Below are 15947 nucleotides of genomic sequence, written 5' to 3'. Positions count from 1 at the left end.
GGTGGTGGGAAGGGCATGGAGAAGCACACATCGGAGACGGTGATTGCAGCGACGGGCGAGGCTGTGGCGGAGGGCAGCACCAACAGTGGCTCGTCAGCAGGCCACTCTCCTGACCGGTTTTAGGCAAGTGGCAACAGGCAGCAGGTAACAGAGCAGGCACCCGGGATGAAGAGCAGGGAGGTGACGGGGCTTCCGGTGGCAGCGCCACACAGCCACTCACCAGCTGATTGCCCCTGCATCCATGCAGGTGCCTCCAGTTGGGATTCATAGGGCCTTAAAGCATGCCACCGGCCCAGCCATGCCACTGTGCCTGGATACTTGCCACAGGCAGCTGAATGCTGGGTATCAGGTCAGCCATAGGATGTAGCCCTGAACTATAAAGTACGCTTCATAAAGAGGTGAGAGCTGCCAGTGCTGACTTTGCACGAAACTGCATTTGACTCACAGAGTCAAATTGTTAATGTTTCCATATCAGGATTTATGTTAAAGCACTTCAACCCAACAAGCCTGTAAGTGATGTGATTCCGCTGTATAGAGCGCTGGTGAGACCACATTTGGAATACTGTGTTCAATTCTGGAGACCTCACCTACAAAAAGATATTGATAGAATTGAACGGGTCCAAAGACGGGCTACAAAAATGGTGGAAGGTCTTAAGCATAAAACTTATCAGGAAAGACTTAATGAACTCAATCTGTATAGTCTGGAGGACAGAAGGAAAAGGGGGGACATGATCGAAACATTTAAATATATCAAAGGGTTAAATAAGGTTCAGGAGGGAAGTGTTTTTAATAGGAAAGTGAACACAAGGACAAGGGGACACAATCTGAGGTTAGTTGGGGGAAAGATTAGAAGTAATGTGAGAAAATATTATTTCACTTAAAGTAGTAGATCCTTGGAACAAACTTCCAGTAGAGGTGGTTGGTAAATCCATAGTAACTGAATTTAAACATGCCTGTGATAAACATATATCCATCCTATGATAAAATACAGGAAATAGTATAAGGGCAAACTAGATGGACCATGAGGTCTTTTTCTGCCGTCAATCTTCTATGATTCTATTATCGTTATTCTTCTAAAAATAGAGTAATAATACATCAGAGCATTAATACAATCAAACAATAACCACTTATTGACCAAATTCTCACATTCTGCACCAGGCCTACTCAAATTTTTATATTTCCTAGGACAGTGATGACAAACCTTTTTTTTCCTCGGGTGCCAAAAGAGTTTGCATGTGTGGTATCACGCATGCACGAGTGCCCACAGCCATAATTCAATCCCTGTGGAGGGTGAAAACAGCTCCCCCTGTGCCCCGGAGGCCCTCTGGAGGCTGGAAATGACCTATTTCCCAACTTCTGGTGGGCCCAGTAGGCCTGTGTTTTGCACTTCCCAGGTTCCAAAGGCTTCCCTGGAGCCGAGGGAGGGTAAAAACGCTCTCCCCACCCCCCTGGAGGCTCTCTGGAAGCCAAAAATGGCCTCTCAGACCCTCTGTGCAAGCCAAAAATTAGCTGGCTGGCACACACATGCATGTTGGAGTTGAGCTAGGGCAATGGCTCACATGCCAGCAGATATGGCTCCGTGTGCCACCTGTGGCACCCGTGCCATAGGTTCACCATCACTGTCCTAGGACCTTGCCAAGGTTCTAGAAGGCTGCAAGAATAGGAACCATTTTGGCTTTGGTGGTGCAGCTATAGAAGAGAGAGTGCTTGCTTTTATTTAGCTTTTAGAAGTAAATAATTTTATTGTATATTTTCTGTATGTGAGTTACTAACTTTTTATCTAAATTACATTGGGCTTTCTGTCATCCTTTGGAATTGATATAGAAACTGGCTTTTACTGATAGCTTAGAACTTTATTTGAAACATGGTTAGTTATATCGTGGATTTCTCCATGATATAACTAACCATTCTATTTGAACTCCATTATTAAACAAAATGGTTAGATCCATGCAAACAATTGGACCTGCCACTGATGTCCATAAAGCAATTGGGAGGTGGATAGTTTTAATATTATTTTCTTTTTTGTCTTAAACTCTTGACAGGTCAACACAACATGACTGCCTCTTCATTATTATGGAATTATGTGAAAAACAAGATCTATCAAAATGGTTACTTAACAAAAATGGAGTTTCTGATAAAGATGAATCTATAATTCTATTTCAGCAAATAGTGGACGGAGTGGATCATATCCATTCTAAGAATTTAATTCATAGAGATCTCAAGGTATGTAGTGTCATTCAAAATATCAGGTCTTGCCACGTGAACAATATTCTTATTGGAAGTTTTTGAAAATCCTTTTGTAAAATATTACAGTGTGTATTACAGAAATAAAACTAGGTATACAATGTTAATAATTTTGACTGAATTATATAGGCTCCTTTTTTTCATTCACCCTGAATGAGATGTGACTTTATTTCTATGGGTAAAGTATTAAAGCTCTACAGTATTTTTCCTGAAATTCAACCCTGCATTCAGGCCTAGATACTAGCATAAGCCTCAGGACTCAATACTCTAGATAATTTGTTTTATTGCAGAGAGGAAAGAAGCCATGCGTACATTATGTAGAAGATCTCAATGATGCAAAACTTAGAAATTAAGCCCTAGATTTAGGTTTAGATTTTGGTGAGAACTGGTACAATCATTATAATATTGGAATAATAAAGAAGGTCTAGTCTATCCTGAAAAGTCAGGACTCCGGTAGTTTAATCAGAACTGGTTTATTCATAACGAGGCATAATACAAGCATTGGAATGGCAGTTTTCCGAATGAGGGCAACGGCTAATCCGTTGCCCTATTTATACTCTCTTAAAACGGCGGGCTTTTCTTAACTGACAACTATTTAACCTTCGCGGCTATTTTCTGAATAGACGCGTCTTAACCAATCACAGATTTTCTGTGAATATTTTAAATGAACACAACATATCCCATAATTATGGGTCAAATAATTAGTCAAGTAAATAATCTCAACCCAATCTACTTCATGGGTAGTTGCGGGAACAAAATAGGAAAAGTGCTATATGTGCTGCCTTGAGCTTCTGAATGAAAGACAGGAATATCTGTCAGGCCGGGGTTGATATCTAGTTATATGTATTTCAGTTTTACAAAGGAACATGCAGAAAAAAAAATGAGGGAACCACAACCCTTTCCTTCAACCTGTTTAGTCTCTGCATTATATCAAGCTTTATTAAGATTGTTACTTGAACTAGAAATCTCAGAGCCAGAGATTCAGAGTTCCTATGAGCAATTTTTATTTATTTATTTATTAGATTTGTATGCCGCCCCTCTCCGAAGACTCGGGGCGGCTAACAACAATATAAAAAGACAATGTAAACAAATCTAATATTAAAAGACAATCTAAAAAACCCCAATTTAAAGAACCACTCATATATACTAGCATACTATATATAAATTATATAAGCCTACGGGGAAGGGAAATTTCAATTCCCCCATGCCTGACGACAGAGGTGGGTTTTAAGGAGCTTGCGAAAGGCAAGGAGGGTGGGGGCAACCATGATATCTGGGGGGAGCTGGTTCCAGAGGGTCGGGGCCGCCACAGAGAAGGCTCTTCTCCTGGGTCCCGCCAAATGACGTTGCTTAGTCGACGGGACCCGGAGAAGGCCAACTCTGTGGGACCTAACCGGTCGCTGGGATTCATGCGGCAGAAGGTGGTCCCGGAGGTATTCTGGTCCGATGCCATGAAGGGCTTTATAGGTCATAACCAACACTTTGAATTGTGACCGGAAATTGATCGGCAACCAATGCAGACTGCGGAGTGTTGGTGTAACATGGGCATGCCTTGGGAGGCCCATGATTGCTCTCGCAGCTGCATTCTGCACGATCTGAAGTTTCCGAACACTTTTCAAAGGTAGCCCCATGTAGAGAGCACAGATTAGAAGAACCTTTGCACAGATTAGAAGAACCTTTAATGAAGAAGACAACTAGGTACATTTATTGCTTTATTTATTGTTTTAATTTTTATATGGTATTTTCAGTGAATGGTATTTTCTATTTTTTTAAGAAAAACTTTATTATTGTTCAAGTATTTTTTTAAAAACAATAACAAATATATTTTCAGTAATTCTGCATTGTTACATAAACACATATCATCACAATACCTTTATTCAAACTTATCACTTTAACATAATTATTCATTTTTAAAAATGTACATATAATTATATCCTTTTTTATTTACATATTTGCATTTTATATTTTTACTAATTTTGTGAGTCACTCATGACCTTCTTATTTCCTTTCTTTATTTTGATCCATTTATACTACTGTTCCCACGTCTCATAATATTCAGAATCCTTTTGGCCCCTTCGTTCCATTGTAAGTTTATCCATTTCGGAACAGTTATAAGTTTTATTTATTATTACTTTTTCTGGGGGAGTCTCTACATTTTTTCCAAAATTGGGCAAAAGTAATCCTAGCTGCAGTTGTCCATGGGTCCTTTTACTACATCTTCATTCCTTTCATATTGCAATAATCTTAAAATAATTTTATTTTGGGGGCCAGTCAAAGGTTTGTCTAATGTGCTTGATGTCATACTTATTCCATATTCTTTCATATCCATTTTATACCTAGATTGTATTTGTACGTACGGCCAACCATCTATAATTATATTTTGAGTGCAAAGTTCTTCCTGTTTTTAAGTTTTCCGGTTTCATCTAAAATATCTTTATAATTCTTTACCATATCTTTGTCAAGTGCATTTGGGTATATCACTGCTTCCATCACTGAAAGACAATTCAATACTTTATAATAATGTTTCCTTTTTATCTCTGTCCATATTGTAATTATTGCATCTCAATTACGTGCTTTTGAAAATATGTTGGAATTTTCCCCTTACTCCATAGAAAGGAATGCCAACCTGTTTCTAAATTATGACCTTCTAATGCCAATATTCTATTATTGTCCAAAGTGACCCATTCTCTAACCCAGACTAGCATTGCTGCAGTCTGATACAACTCCAGTCTGGAAGACCAAAACCTCCTCTACTTTTATCGTCTTGCAAATCAATCTTTTTTATTCTAATTTTTTTGTTTTGCCAAATAATTTTTTTTGTCATTTTATCTAAATTTACAAAAAAAAAATGTATGTAATTTAAGTGGGACGACTTGAAATAAATATAATAATTTGGGAAGAATACTCATTTTAATTATAGTTATCCATCCCAACAGAGATAATTGTAAACTTCCCAATTTTTAAAAAATACGAATCTATTTGTTCTATCATTTTTAGTGATTATTTTATTTTATTGTTGAGCATTTTTTTGTTGGCTATATCCCTAAATATTTGGGGTTTTTTTTTACCATTTGTAGGCTCAGGTCTCCTTTCAACTTTATTTCTTGTTGGACTGTCATATTTTTTGTTAACACTTTAGTTTTTTGTCTATTTATTTTGAGACCAGCTATTAAACCATATTTTTCTAATTCTCTAATCAAGGGTGGGCCTGACTCATGGGGGCCTTCTAAGAAGAATACTAAGTTGTCAGCAAAAGCTTGTAATTTGTTGGTCTCTTTTTTAACTATCGTCCCTTTCATTTCTAGATTTTCTCTAATTTTATTCAACAATATTTCCAACATTAATATAAAGAGTAGAGGGGATAAAGGGCATCCTTGCCTGACTTTCTATATTTGGAATATTTTTGTCATGTATCCGCTATGGTTTAGCACTGATGTAAGGACTATAGTCAATGAAAAAAAGGCTGCCTATAGGAGGTATAAAGAGTCTGGAAGTATAGCTGATAGGGAGGTGTATAAAATGAGACAGAAGGAGGCGAAACAGATAATATATGCTGCTAAAGCCTCAAAAGAGGAAGAAATTGCCAAATCTCTAAAGAAGGGAGATAAAACCTTCTTCAGATATATTAGTGATAAGAAGAAGAAAAACTGCGGCATCACGAAGCTTAGTACCGGGAAAAATACATGCATTAATGGGAATAAGGAGATCGCTGACCATTTCAATAGCTACTTCTGTTCAGTTTTCTCAAAAGACACCTTACAAAATAATACTATAGAGGGATATAGCATTGATTCCAACTGTACGGATTCAGCTCCAGTGATCTTAGAAGCCGATGTCTTAGAAGAACTTGAACGATTAAAGATAAATAAGGCAATGGGTCCAGATGGCATCCACCCCAGAGTTCTTAAAGAACTCAGATCTGTCATTGCTACCCCCCTGACTGATTTGTTTAACCAATCCTTGTTAACAGGAGATGTTCCTGAGGATTGGAGAATGGCAAGTGTTGTGCCTATCCACAAGAAGGGCAGTAGAGAAGAAGCTGGTAACTACAGGCCAGTTAGCTTGACATCAGTTGTCGTTAAAATGATGGAGACTCTACTGAAAAAGAGGATAAATCAGCACCTAAAAAACAATAACTTATTGGACCCAAATCAGCATGGCTTTACTGAAGGCAAATCATGTCAGACTAATCTCATTGATTTCTTTGACTATGTCACAAAGGTGTTGGATGAAGGTGGTGCCGTGGATATTGCCTACCTGGACTTCAGCAAAGCCTTTGATACGGTTCCACATAAAGAGCTGATAGATAAATTAGTGAAGATTGGACTTAATCCCTGGATAGTTCAATGGATTTGCAGCTGGCTGAAGCATAGACACCAGAGGGTTGTTGTGAATGGCGAGTATTCTGAGCAGAGTCAGGTTACAAGCGGTGTGCCACAAGGGTCTGTTCTGGGTCCTATTCTTTTTAATATGTTTGTGAGTGACATAGGGGAAGGTCTGGTAGGGAAGGTTTGCCTATTTGCCGATGACTCTAAAGTGTGCAATAGGGTTGATATTCCTGGAGGCGTCGGCAATATGGTAAATGATTTAGCTTTACTAGATAAATGGTCAAAGCAATGGAAACTGCAGTTTAATGTTTCCAAATGTAAAATAATGCACTTGGGGAAAAGGAATCCTCAATCTGAGTATTGCATTGGCAGTTCTGTGTTAGCAAATACTTCAAAAGAAAAGGATTTAGGCGTAGTGATTTCTGACAGTCTCAAAATGGGTGAACAGTGCAGTCAGGCAGTAGGGAAAGCAAGTAGGATGCTTGGCTGCATAGCTAGAGGTATAACAAGCAGGAAGAGGGAGATTATGATCCCGCTATATAGAATGCTGGTGAGACCACATTTGGAATACTGTGTTCAGTTCTGGAGACCTCACCTACAAAAAGATATTGACAAAATTGAACGGGTCCAAAGACGGGCTACAAGAATGGTGGAAGGTCTTAAGTATAAAACGTATCAGGAAAGACTTAATGAACTCAATCTGTATAGTCTGGAGGACAGAAGGAAAAGGGGGGACATGATCGAAACATTTAAATATATTAAAGGGTTAAATAAGGTCCAGGAGGGAAGTGTTTTTAATAGGAAAGTGAACACAAGAACAAGGGGACACAATCTGAGGTTAGTTGGGGGAAAGATCAAAAGCAACATGAGAAAATATTATTTTACTGAAAGAGTAGTAGATCCTTGGAACAAACTTCCAGCAGACGTGGTAGATAAATCCACAGTAACTGAATTTAAACATGCCTGGGATAAACATATATCCATCCTAAGATAAAATACAGTGGTACCTCGAGATACGAGTTTAATTCGTTCCGGACCTGGGCTCTTAAGTCGAGCAGCTCTTATCTCGAACGACTTTTCCCCATAGGAATTAATGTAAATAATTTTAATTGGTTCCAGCCCTCAAAAAACTCACAAAGTTAGTCTAAATTATGCAGAAAGACATGTTTTTAATGAAGAAATGTACATGTACATATAAATGAATAATGAAGTTTCTTTCACTTAACTTGTAAACTTTCTTAAACTTTTAAATTTACATATGTTCAACTTCTCTGCCACCCAATCCTGTAGGACAGAGGTCCCCAACCCTTTTTGCACCAGGGACCGGCTTTAAGCGATCAAGAGAGGAATGGGTGAATGAATGGACGGAGGGTGGGAAGGAAGGAAGGAAAGAGGGAAGGGACAGGAACAGAGGAAGGAAGCAAGGAAACTTATGAAAGGGGAGAGTAAGAGAGGAATGAGTGAAGGGAGGGAGGGAGGGAAGAAGGTGGGAAGGAGAAAGAAAAGAAGAAATAGAGGAAGGGAAGGTAAAAGAGAGAAAGAAAAAGAGCAAGAAAGAAAGAAAGAAAGCAAGAAAGAAAGAAAGAAAGAAAGGGGGAAGGGACAGGAACAGAGGAAGGAAGCAAGGAAACTTATGAAAGGGGAGAGTAAGAGAGGAATGAGTGAAGGGAGGGAGGGAGGGAAGAAGGTGGGAAGGAGAAAGAAAAGAAGAAATAGAGGAAGGGAAGGTAAAAGAGAGAAAGAAAAAGAGCAAGAAAGAAAGCTGCAAGCACCCCCCCGAGCCCCCCAGGCCGGCTGCAACCTTTTAAAACACGCGCGCCGCTTCGCAGCTGTCTCCTGAAGCCGAACGCGGAAGTTAGCGTTTGGCTTCAGGAGACAGCTCCTTGGCGCTTGTATCTCGAATTTGGGCTTGTAAGTAGAACAAAAATATCTCTCCCCTCCCAGCTCTTATCTCGAGTTGCTCTTAAGTAGAGCAGCTCTTATGTCGGGGTTCCACTGTACAGAAAATAGTATAAGGGCAGACTAGATGGACCATGGGGTCTTTTTCTGCCGTCAGACTTCTATGTTTCTATGTTTCTATGATTGATTCATTGATTGATTGATTCATTCATTCATTCATTTATTTATTAGATTTGTATGCCACCCCTCTCCGTAGACTTGGGGCTTATTACTTTGGCAGACTGGGCAGAGTATATTGTTTCAATCATTTTTGTAAATTTGTCACCAAATTTCATTTGCCTAATTAGTAATTTCATATATTGCCAATCTACATTTGTCAAATGCCTTTTGCTGCCACCTGCCTTTCTGGATGTGCTTCATGATATTCAAAGATGTTTATAATTGTCCTCAAATTTTTCCTAATTTGTCTTGCTGGCAGAAATCCATTTTGATCCAAATGTATGGTTTTATTCCAAATTATTTTTAGCCTTTCCGCCACAATATTCATAAAAATTTTGTAATCGGCGTTTAACAATGAAATTGCCCTATGGTTTTGGATTAAATTTTGTTCTGCACCTTCTTTCAACAATGTGGTGATATATGACTCCATCCAGGATCTTGGGATTTCCCCTTCTGATAAGGCTTCATTGTATACTTCTAATTGCAATTCCAGTACTTCTTCAATAGCTGTTTTATAAAATTCTGCATGGAATCCATCTGGTCCAAGTGATTTATTCTTCTTCTGTCTTTGTAATGCATTTCTCAGTTGAAAATATTCCTCTATTTTGTCTTTTTCTATTTCTTCCAATCTGTATAAATTCTCATAAAATTCTGCTACAATCTCTTTAATTTTTTCATCACTATTTTGCAAATTTCCAGAACTATCTTCTAACTGTTGTATTATCTTATTTCCTTTTTCTTTTTAAATTTTATATGCCAACCATCTTCCTGGCTTATTTGCATTCTCGAAATATGATTGTTTTGCAAATTTAAGGTCCTTAACATATTCTTTTTGTTCATTTATATTTAGTTTATGCTTCGCTTCAATTAATAATTCCTCTATTTTTCCATCCCCTGGTTTGTTTTGCAATCAAGTTTTTTTATTATTATATATTATATATTTTATTATTATATTCAATTTTTCCCTTTTTTTTGGCAACGTATGATATTATTACTCCCCTTGTAAATGCTTTCATTGTATTCTATAGATTTTGGTTGGAGGTTGGTTGTTTCTTTGTCCAGGCTCCGACTCGTGTTCTTTTTTCTTCCCTCTTAACCTCTCCAAAAGTCTGAAAGGCCTAGAAAGTCAGCGCTAGTCCATCGAAATCACAATTAAAAAACTCTATAGTCTTATGAAAATCTTTTCCCCTCTTGTCTTTATTTTTCATCTTTCAAATTGTTAAGCTGTCACTCCAAATGTCTCTGTCTCTCTTTTGGCATGCTAGCAGCAGGGATGGGCAGCTTGACCACTGCCAGCCATGCACGCGAGATTCACCTTCTGTGCATGTGCAGAAGCTGAATCTCGCTGCCCCAGCCAGCAGCAACAGCGCCCTCACTAGGTGGGATTTTTACATATATTTTCTTAACAAAAGAAATCTGGTCACATACCCTTTGCTTCTGACTTTGTCAGCTTTTACTTTTCCTATCTGTTACAGGCAGAGTTGATTATTTGCAGGTTCAGTATTTGTAATCCCAGAATCTGTGCACAAATTGACCTCTGCTGTCCTAGAAAAAAAATGTTTGTATGCCTAGCTATAACATGTTTTCTCACTGTCCTTTTTTTCTTTTTACAGCCTCACAATATATTTTTTTATGATGAAAATCACTTAAAAATAGGTGATTTTGGGTTGGTAACATCAGGTGTAAATGACTTTTCAGTGCAACGGACAATGAACAAGGGAACACCAAGTTACATGGCACCTGAGCAGGTAATTATTGTTCATAATTCTTTTAGTGTATGCCCCCAAAACCTTTTGAAATGCATTTGTTTATTTCCTTTGGATATACAAGTAGTCCTTGATTTATGGCCACAACTGAGCCCAAAAATTCTGTTGCTAACCAGGTAGTTAAATATGTTTTCCCCATTTTATGAATTTTTTTGCCACAGTTGTAAAGCAAATCACTGCAGTTAAGTGAGCCATGCAGTCATTAAGCGAATTTGGCTTCTCCCATTGACTTTGCTTGTCAGTGGCTAGCTAGGAAGATTACTAACGGTGATCACATGATCCCAGGATAGTGCAACTCTTATGCATTCCAGTTTCCAATTGCCTGAATTATTTTTTTTATTTTTTTAATTTGTTCTTTCCAAAGATAAAATATTTAAAAACCCCACAAGAACAAAAAAAGAGACCAAAATTACAAGCATAACAAATAATAATAATAATGTACTGTATTTTTCGGAGTATAAGATTCACCTTTTCCCCCCTAAAAGAGGCTGAAAAGTTGGGTACATCTTATACTCTGAATGTAGCTTTCCAAAGCTTTTTTCCCTCAGGCCTAACAAGCAACGTTCCCTCTAATTTTTGGGGAGTTTGGGCGGAAAAGTATAGTGCCTGAGCGGCACATTTTCAAATATCGTGTTTTCGTCCCCTTTACCTTCTAAAAGTCCCTTCTACTCTCCCGCCCCTTCTCTCAGTGCCTCTTTTCTGTGTACAGGAGGAGTCACATTCTTGCAGCGATTGGTTCAGCCTGCTGCTAATCCGGCGGCCAAGGGACGTTGCTGGCTAGGCTTTAGCAAGAGCACAAGCGGCCGTCCAAGTCAAAGCTTTGTTGTTGTCAGAGCGTTCACGTTTTCTCCCCCCCCCCCTCTTCGCATCCCGACAGCGCAGCTTTGGAGAATGCTGTGCGGTAGTTTCCTGTTGGGTGTGTGGCTCCATCAAATCCATTAATAAACTGTATGAATGGTGTGTATGTATATGTTTATGTCTTTTTATAATAAATGGGTTTTTATGGGGTTAGTTTTAGATATTATATTTGGCTTAGCTTATTACTTTGTATCTTTTGTATTTGTATTCTATTTTGTAAGCCGCCCTGAGTCCTTTGGGATTGGGCAGCATAGAAGGCGAATGAATGAATGAATGAATGAATGAATGAATGAATGAATAAATGAATAATAAATTAGGTATTAATCTCATCCATATATTTAACAGAGTCCGTTTTGGAGTGAGCGGCATATAAATGCAATAAATAAATAAACTTCGCACTTGTATGTGCACTCATGGCATTTTTCCGTTGTTTTAACTCAATTGCAGATTTTTCAAACCTTTGATAAATTTTAATCCAAGTGACTGAATTTTGACCATAAAGATGCTAGAATGCTTGTTACGTGTGAAAAATGGTCAAAAATAATTTTTGGTGCCATTGTAACTTTGAAAAAAACACTAAATGAATGGTTGTAAGTTGAGGACTATCTGTATAATTTTCCATTTCTAAATGTGCTATAATTTGTACTCAGACTCTTAAAATAGTTGATAAATGAAACATCTACATCTCCCCTCCCCAAAAGCGCTAAATTGTTCCATTTCATCTAAGAGAAAATTGTCTGGGATTTTTCCAAATACAGTACATATTTTATGCTGAAAATTAACTTTTATTGTGTTATTATTTATTCCGATGCGTTTTTCCTTAACAGCATAAGATTGTATACAATTCTTTTGTATAGAATTATATACATTTCTCGCTGCCCTGAGTCATTTTGAGAAAGGCAGCATAGAAAAAGCTGATTGCACACATCTTTGAAACAAAATTCACTGATTCACCCTGTTCTTTGCTTTTACATTTGAAATAACTAACATGCTTGTGTTTTGTTGTCCAATAGAAAACACCCTATTATGGCAAGGAAGTAGATATCTTTTCATTAGGATTAATTTTGTATGAAATGCTTTCCCCATTTTCAACTTACTGTGAGAAAGCTCAGGTAAGTAATCCACTTTTTTTTCCTTACATCTGGCTGCATGTATTTCTCATGTATGTATGTATGTATGTATGTATGTATGTATGTATGTATGTATGTATGTATGTAACAGATTTTTGCTGATAATGAAAAGGAAGGGAGACTACTGTAGATCTATTTTGGGCTTATTTACCTTCATCAGGTAGCCACATTTTTACTCTTATTTTCACTGGTTAATGGGCAGTGGGTTAATTCTCATCTATGGGAATTTGTTGATATTTGTTTTAATAAAGATGTACAAATATGAAGTACCACTTTGTGCTGACAGCAAAAAGGAAAGGATGGAAATATTCCCTTATTTGTATTTCGTATCAGTGAATATTATTCTTGATGTATAGTAATTTCTAGAACATTGGACCCCCAACCTTTTGGACACCAAGAACCATATCTGTGGAGAGATGTTTTTTCAGGAAACGGAGGGGCGTTGTGGTTTCGTTTGCTGATTGCATCTGGCGGATGGGGCTTTGATTGTTTGCAATCCGGTTTCTGGCATGCCATGGACTGGTACTGAGTCTACGGAGAGGGGCGGCATACAAATCTAATAAATAATAATAATGATCCACGGACCAGTGGTTAGGGACCCCTGTTATAGAAAACATCTTACCAAAGCAAATACTCTTAGCTCTTGTTTTAATGTGGGGGTTTTCTGTTGCTAGATTGGTAAACTACTTTTATATAATATATATAATAACAGAGGTGGAAGGGACCTTGGAGGTCCAAGGTTATCCAACACCTTCTTAAAAACGTCCAGTGTTGGAGCATTCTCAACTTCTGGAGACGGGCTGTTCCACTGATTAATTGTTCTAACAGTCAGAAAATTTCTCCTTAGTTCTAACTTGTTTCTTGATTAGTTTCCATTTATTGCTTGCTTGCTTGCTTACTTATTTATTTATTGGATTTGTATGCCGCCCCTCTCCGTGGACTCTTCTCCTACCCTCAGGTGTTTTGGAGAATAGCATCACTCACTTGTTTGTGGCAGCCCTGAGATATTGGAACACTGCTATCATGTCTCCCATAGTCCTTCTTTTCATTAAATTACACATTCTTATGTTTTAGCCTTTAGTCCTGTAATCATCTTTGTTGCTCTTCTCTGCACCCTTTTTACATTGCTTTTGGGAGACCTGGCTAGATTTGGCACATAAATCCTTTAGTTATGTACTTTAATTTAAATATACTGATTTTTCAGGAATGGCCCAAAATTAGAGAAGGCAAAATTCCAGAGGCATTCTTCAAAAAGTTTCCAGAAGAGGTATACATTTCTCTTTTTTAGTCTTTAATCTATTTTTTATTTCCATATTCATTTCTTTTTATATTAATATTCTCTTCATTTACAGACTTCTCTAATTAAGAAACTGCTTTCCAAAGAGCAATCTAAAAGACCATCAGCAGCTGTTATTTTGAAAATCCTAAATGGCCAGATTCATAGCTCACAAACTTGTTAGTGAATTTGTCAAAGTGCAGTTTTTTTGGTTCATGTTGCTTTGTTTTTCCTGATGCCTGAAGTCAGTGTGAATACAGAGATTGGAAGAACCATTCACATGTGAAGAATTGCATTATGCCTTGCTGTACAGGGTGCATTCCAAAAGTAATGCAATTGAATTTCCCGTGCCACTCCTATTGGTTAGAGTGGGATCGAAGCACTTGGAGTAGGTGGGGGGGGATGCTAAGCTTTGCCGTGAAACTGGTCTCAGTGCTCTCCAAGCTGTGGAAGTGGCAGGACGTCAGTTATTGTAAACCTCTGCGTGCCATCCGTGTCATGAAAAGACCAACTGAGCGGAAATTTCAAGTGAACTTTCACAACGTATAGAAATTGAACCTGATTATTTGGACAACATCGTCACTGGTGATGAAACCTGGGTTTTTGAATACGAGTGGCACACCAACCAGTCCCCAAGCCCAAAAAGGCAAGAATGAGCAAATCAAAAGTGAAAATAATGCTCATTGCTGGAAAGATTCTGAAAAAGGGTCATCAGGACGAGAAAAAACATCTGTTACCTGGCAACTCCATCACAACAACACAGCTTGCCACAATGCGATACGAGTCCGCGAGTTCCTGGCCAAAAATCAGGTGCCCACGCTGCCCCACCCTCCCTATAGTCCTGACGTCGCCCCAGCAGACTTCTTTTTGTTCTCTCAGATTAAGGCAGCCCTGAAAAGAACCCATTTTCCCTCAATAAAAGAGATCCAATCCAATAGAAGAGATCCAATCAGTGACGAAGACCTTGCGAGAGGTCCCCGAAGACGCCTTCCAGGGCTCGTACCAGTCATGGCAGAGTCACTGGAAAAAATGTGTAGAGGCCCAAGGACAGTACTTTGAAGAATTTAAAGTGTTTGTGCAAATCTGTTCAATAAATGACTTTAAAAAAATAATTGCATTACTTTTGGAACACACCCTGTATGTGTGATTTCCTGAGAAGTTGAAATAGAAAGAGTGCCTTTTTTGAACTTTGCAAGACCTTTTAATCTCGTCCTGTATGCAAATACATAATGGCAATCTTATATATCTGGATTTGTTTTACAAAGAGTTTTAATGTGCTATTCCAATACTGTTGCTCTACAGTTAAGTTTAACATTGCGTACATCCAAATGGGATAATTATGGATGAAATCGTAAGGTATAAGGACGTTTTGAACGATAAAGGAGAATTAAATCTAAACAAAAGTGTCAAATCAAGGGATTGATTTAGCATGGCGGTCACATGTGCAAATACGATCAAGATCAAAGATGCAAGAATGTATGGTTTCTATAAATATTACTAGGGACAGATAAAAATTAATTTTTAAAAAATAGTTACTTATAATACTTATAGTATTAAAATGGAACAAGAAGCAAAACAAACCCTGATAAGATGGGCTAAAAATTTTGACTACTCAATAGAATTAAATACAGTGATCCCCCGGTTATTGCGTCCCCGACCATTGCGAACAGGCTAATTTGCGATTTTTGAACCCGGAAGTCAGAACACCATCTGCGCATGCGTGCCCTTTTTTTTCTATGGGCACGCATGCGTAGATGGCGCCGGGCAGATCAGCTGCTGGGCGGCTTCCCTAGGTCTTCCCCCTCTTGGCGGGCATCAGCGAGGAGTTTCCCCACCGCCCACGCAATGTTTTAAAACACCCGTGCGCCTTCCCAACTGAGCTCTCAAGCCAAGAGGGGGAGCGAACGGCGTGGGCAGGCTGCGGACAAGCCGTTCGCTCGGGCCGCTTCCCAGCTGAGTACTCAGCTGGGAAGCGGCCCGGGCGAACGGCGTGGGCGGGGAGAGCGAGTACTCAGCTGGGAAGCGGCCCAAGCGAACGGCTTGTCCGCAGCCTGCCTGCCCGCGCGCCCGCGGCTCGCGCGCCCTTCTCCCGCCCACGCCGTTCGCTTGGGCCGCTTCCCAGCTGAGTACTCAGCTGGGAAGCGGCCCGAGCGAACGGCTTGTCCGCAGCCTGCCTGCCCCGCGCGCCCGCGGCTCGCGCGCCCTTCTCCCGCCCACGCCGTTCGCT

At 39.1% G+C, this 15947-nt stretch overlaps 1 protein-coding gene across 2 annotated transcripts in view; it reads left to right on the top strand.

Annotated features, from left to right (window-relative positions):
• Nucleotides 1-15947, top strand: part of EIF2AK2 (eukaryotic translation initiation factor 2 alpha kinase 2) — a 49488-nt gene that overhangs the window by 30181 nt on the left and 3360 nt on the right. Inside the window, exons 12-16 of one of the 2 annotated variants that reach the window (XR_011557478.1) lie at nucleotides 2043-2223; nucleotides 10304-10438; nucleotides 12328-12426; nucleotides 13649-13711; nucleotides 13797-14789. Coding sequence is in view for 1 of the 2 variants with exons in the window: in XM_070734131.1 (XP_070590232.1) it covers nucleotides 2043-2223; nucleotides 10304-10438; nucleotides 12328-12426; nucleotides 13649-13711; nucleotides 13797-13904 (586 nt within the window). In the remaining variant the exon portion in view is untranslated. Of the gene's footprint in view, nucleotides 1-2042; nucleotides 2224-10303; nucleotides 10439-12327; nucleotides 12427-13648; nucleotides 13712-13796; nucleotides 14790-15947 lie in introns of those variants that run through there. The other variant, XM_070734131.1, reaches the window with a different exon arrangement.

The sequence above is a fragment of the Erythrolamprus reginae genome, chromosome 1 (assembly GCF_031021105.1).
Source record: "Erythrolamprus reginae isolate rEryReg1 chromosome 1, rEryReg1.hap1, whole genome shotgun sequence".
Classification (NCBI taxonomy): domain Eukaryota; kingdom Metazoa; phylum Chordata; class Lepidosauria; order Squamata; family Dipsadidae; genus Erythrolamprus; species Erythrolamprus reginae.
The sequence above is the reverse complement of the archived record's forward strand: the minus strand, read 5'-3'. Positions and strand labels throughout refer to the sequence as shown.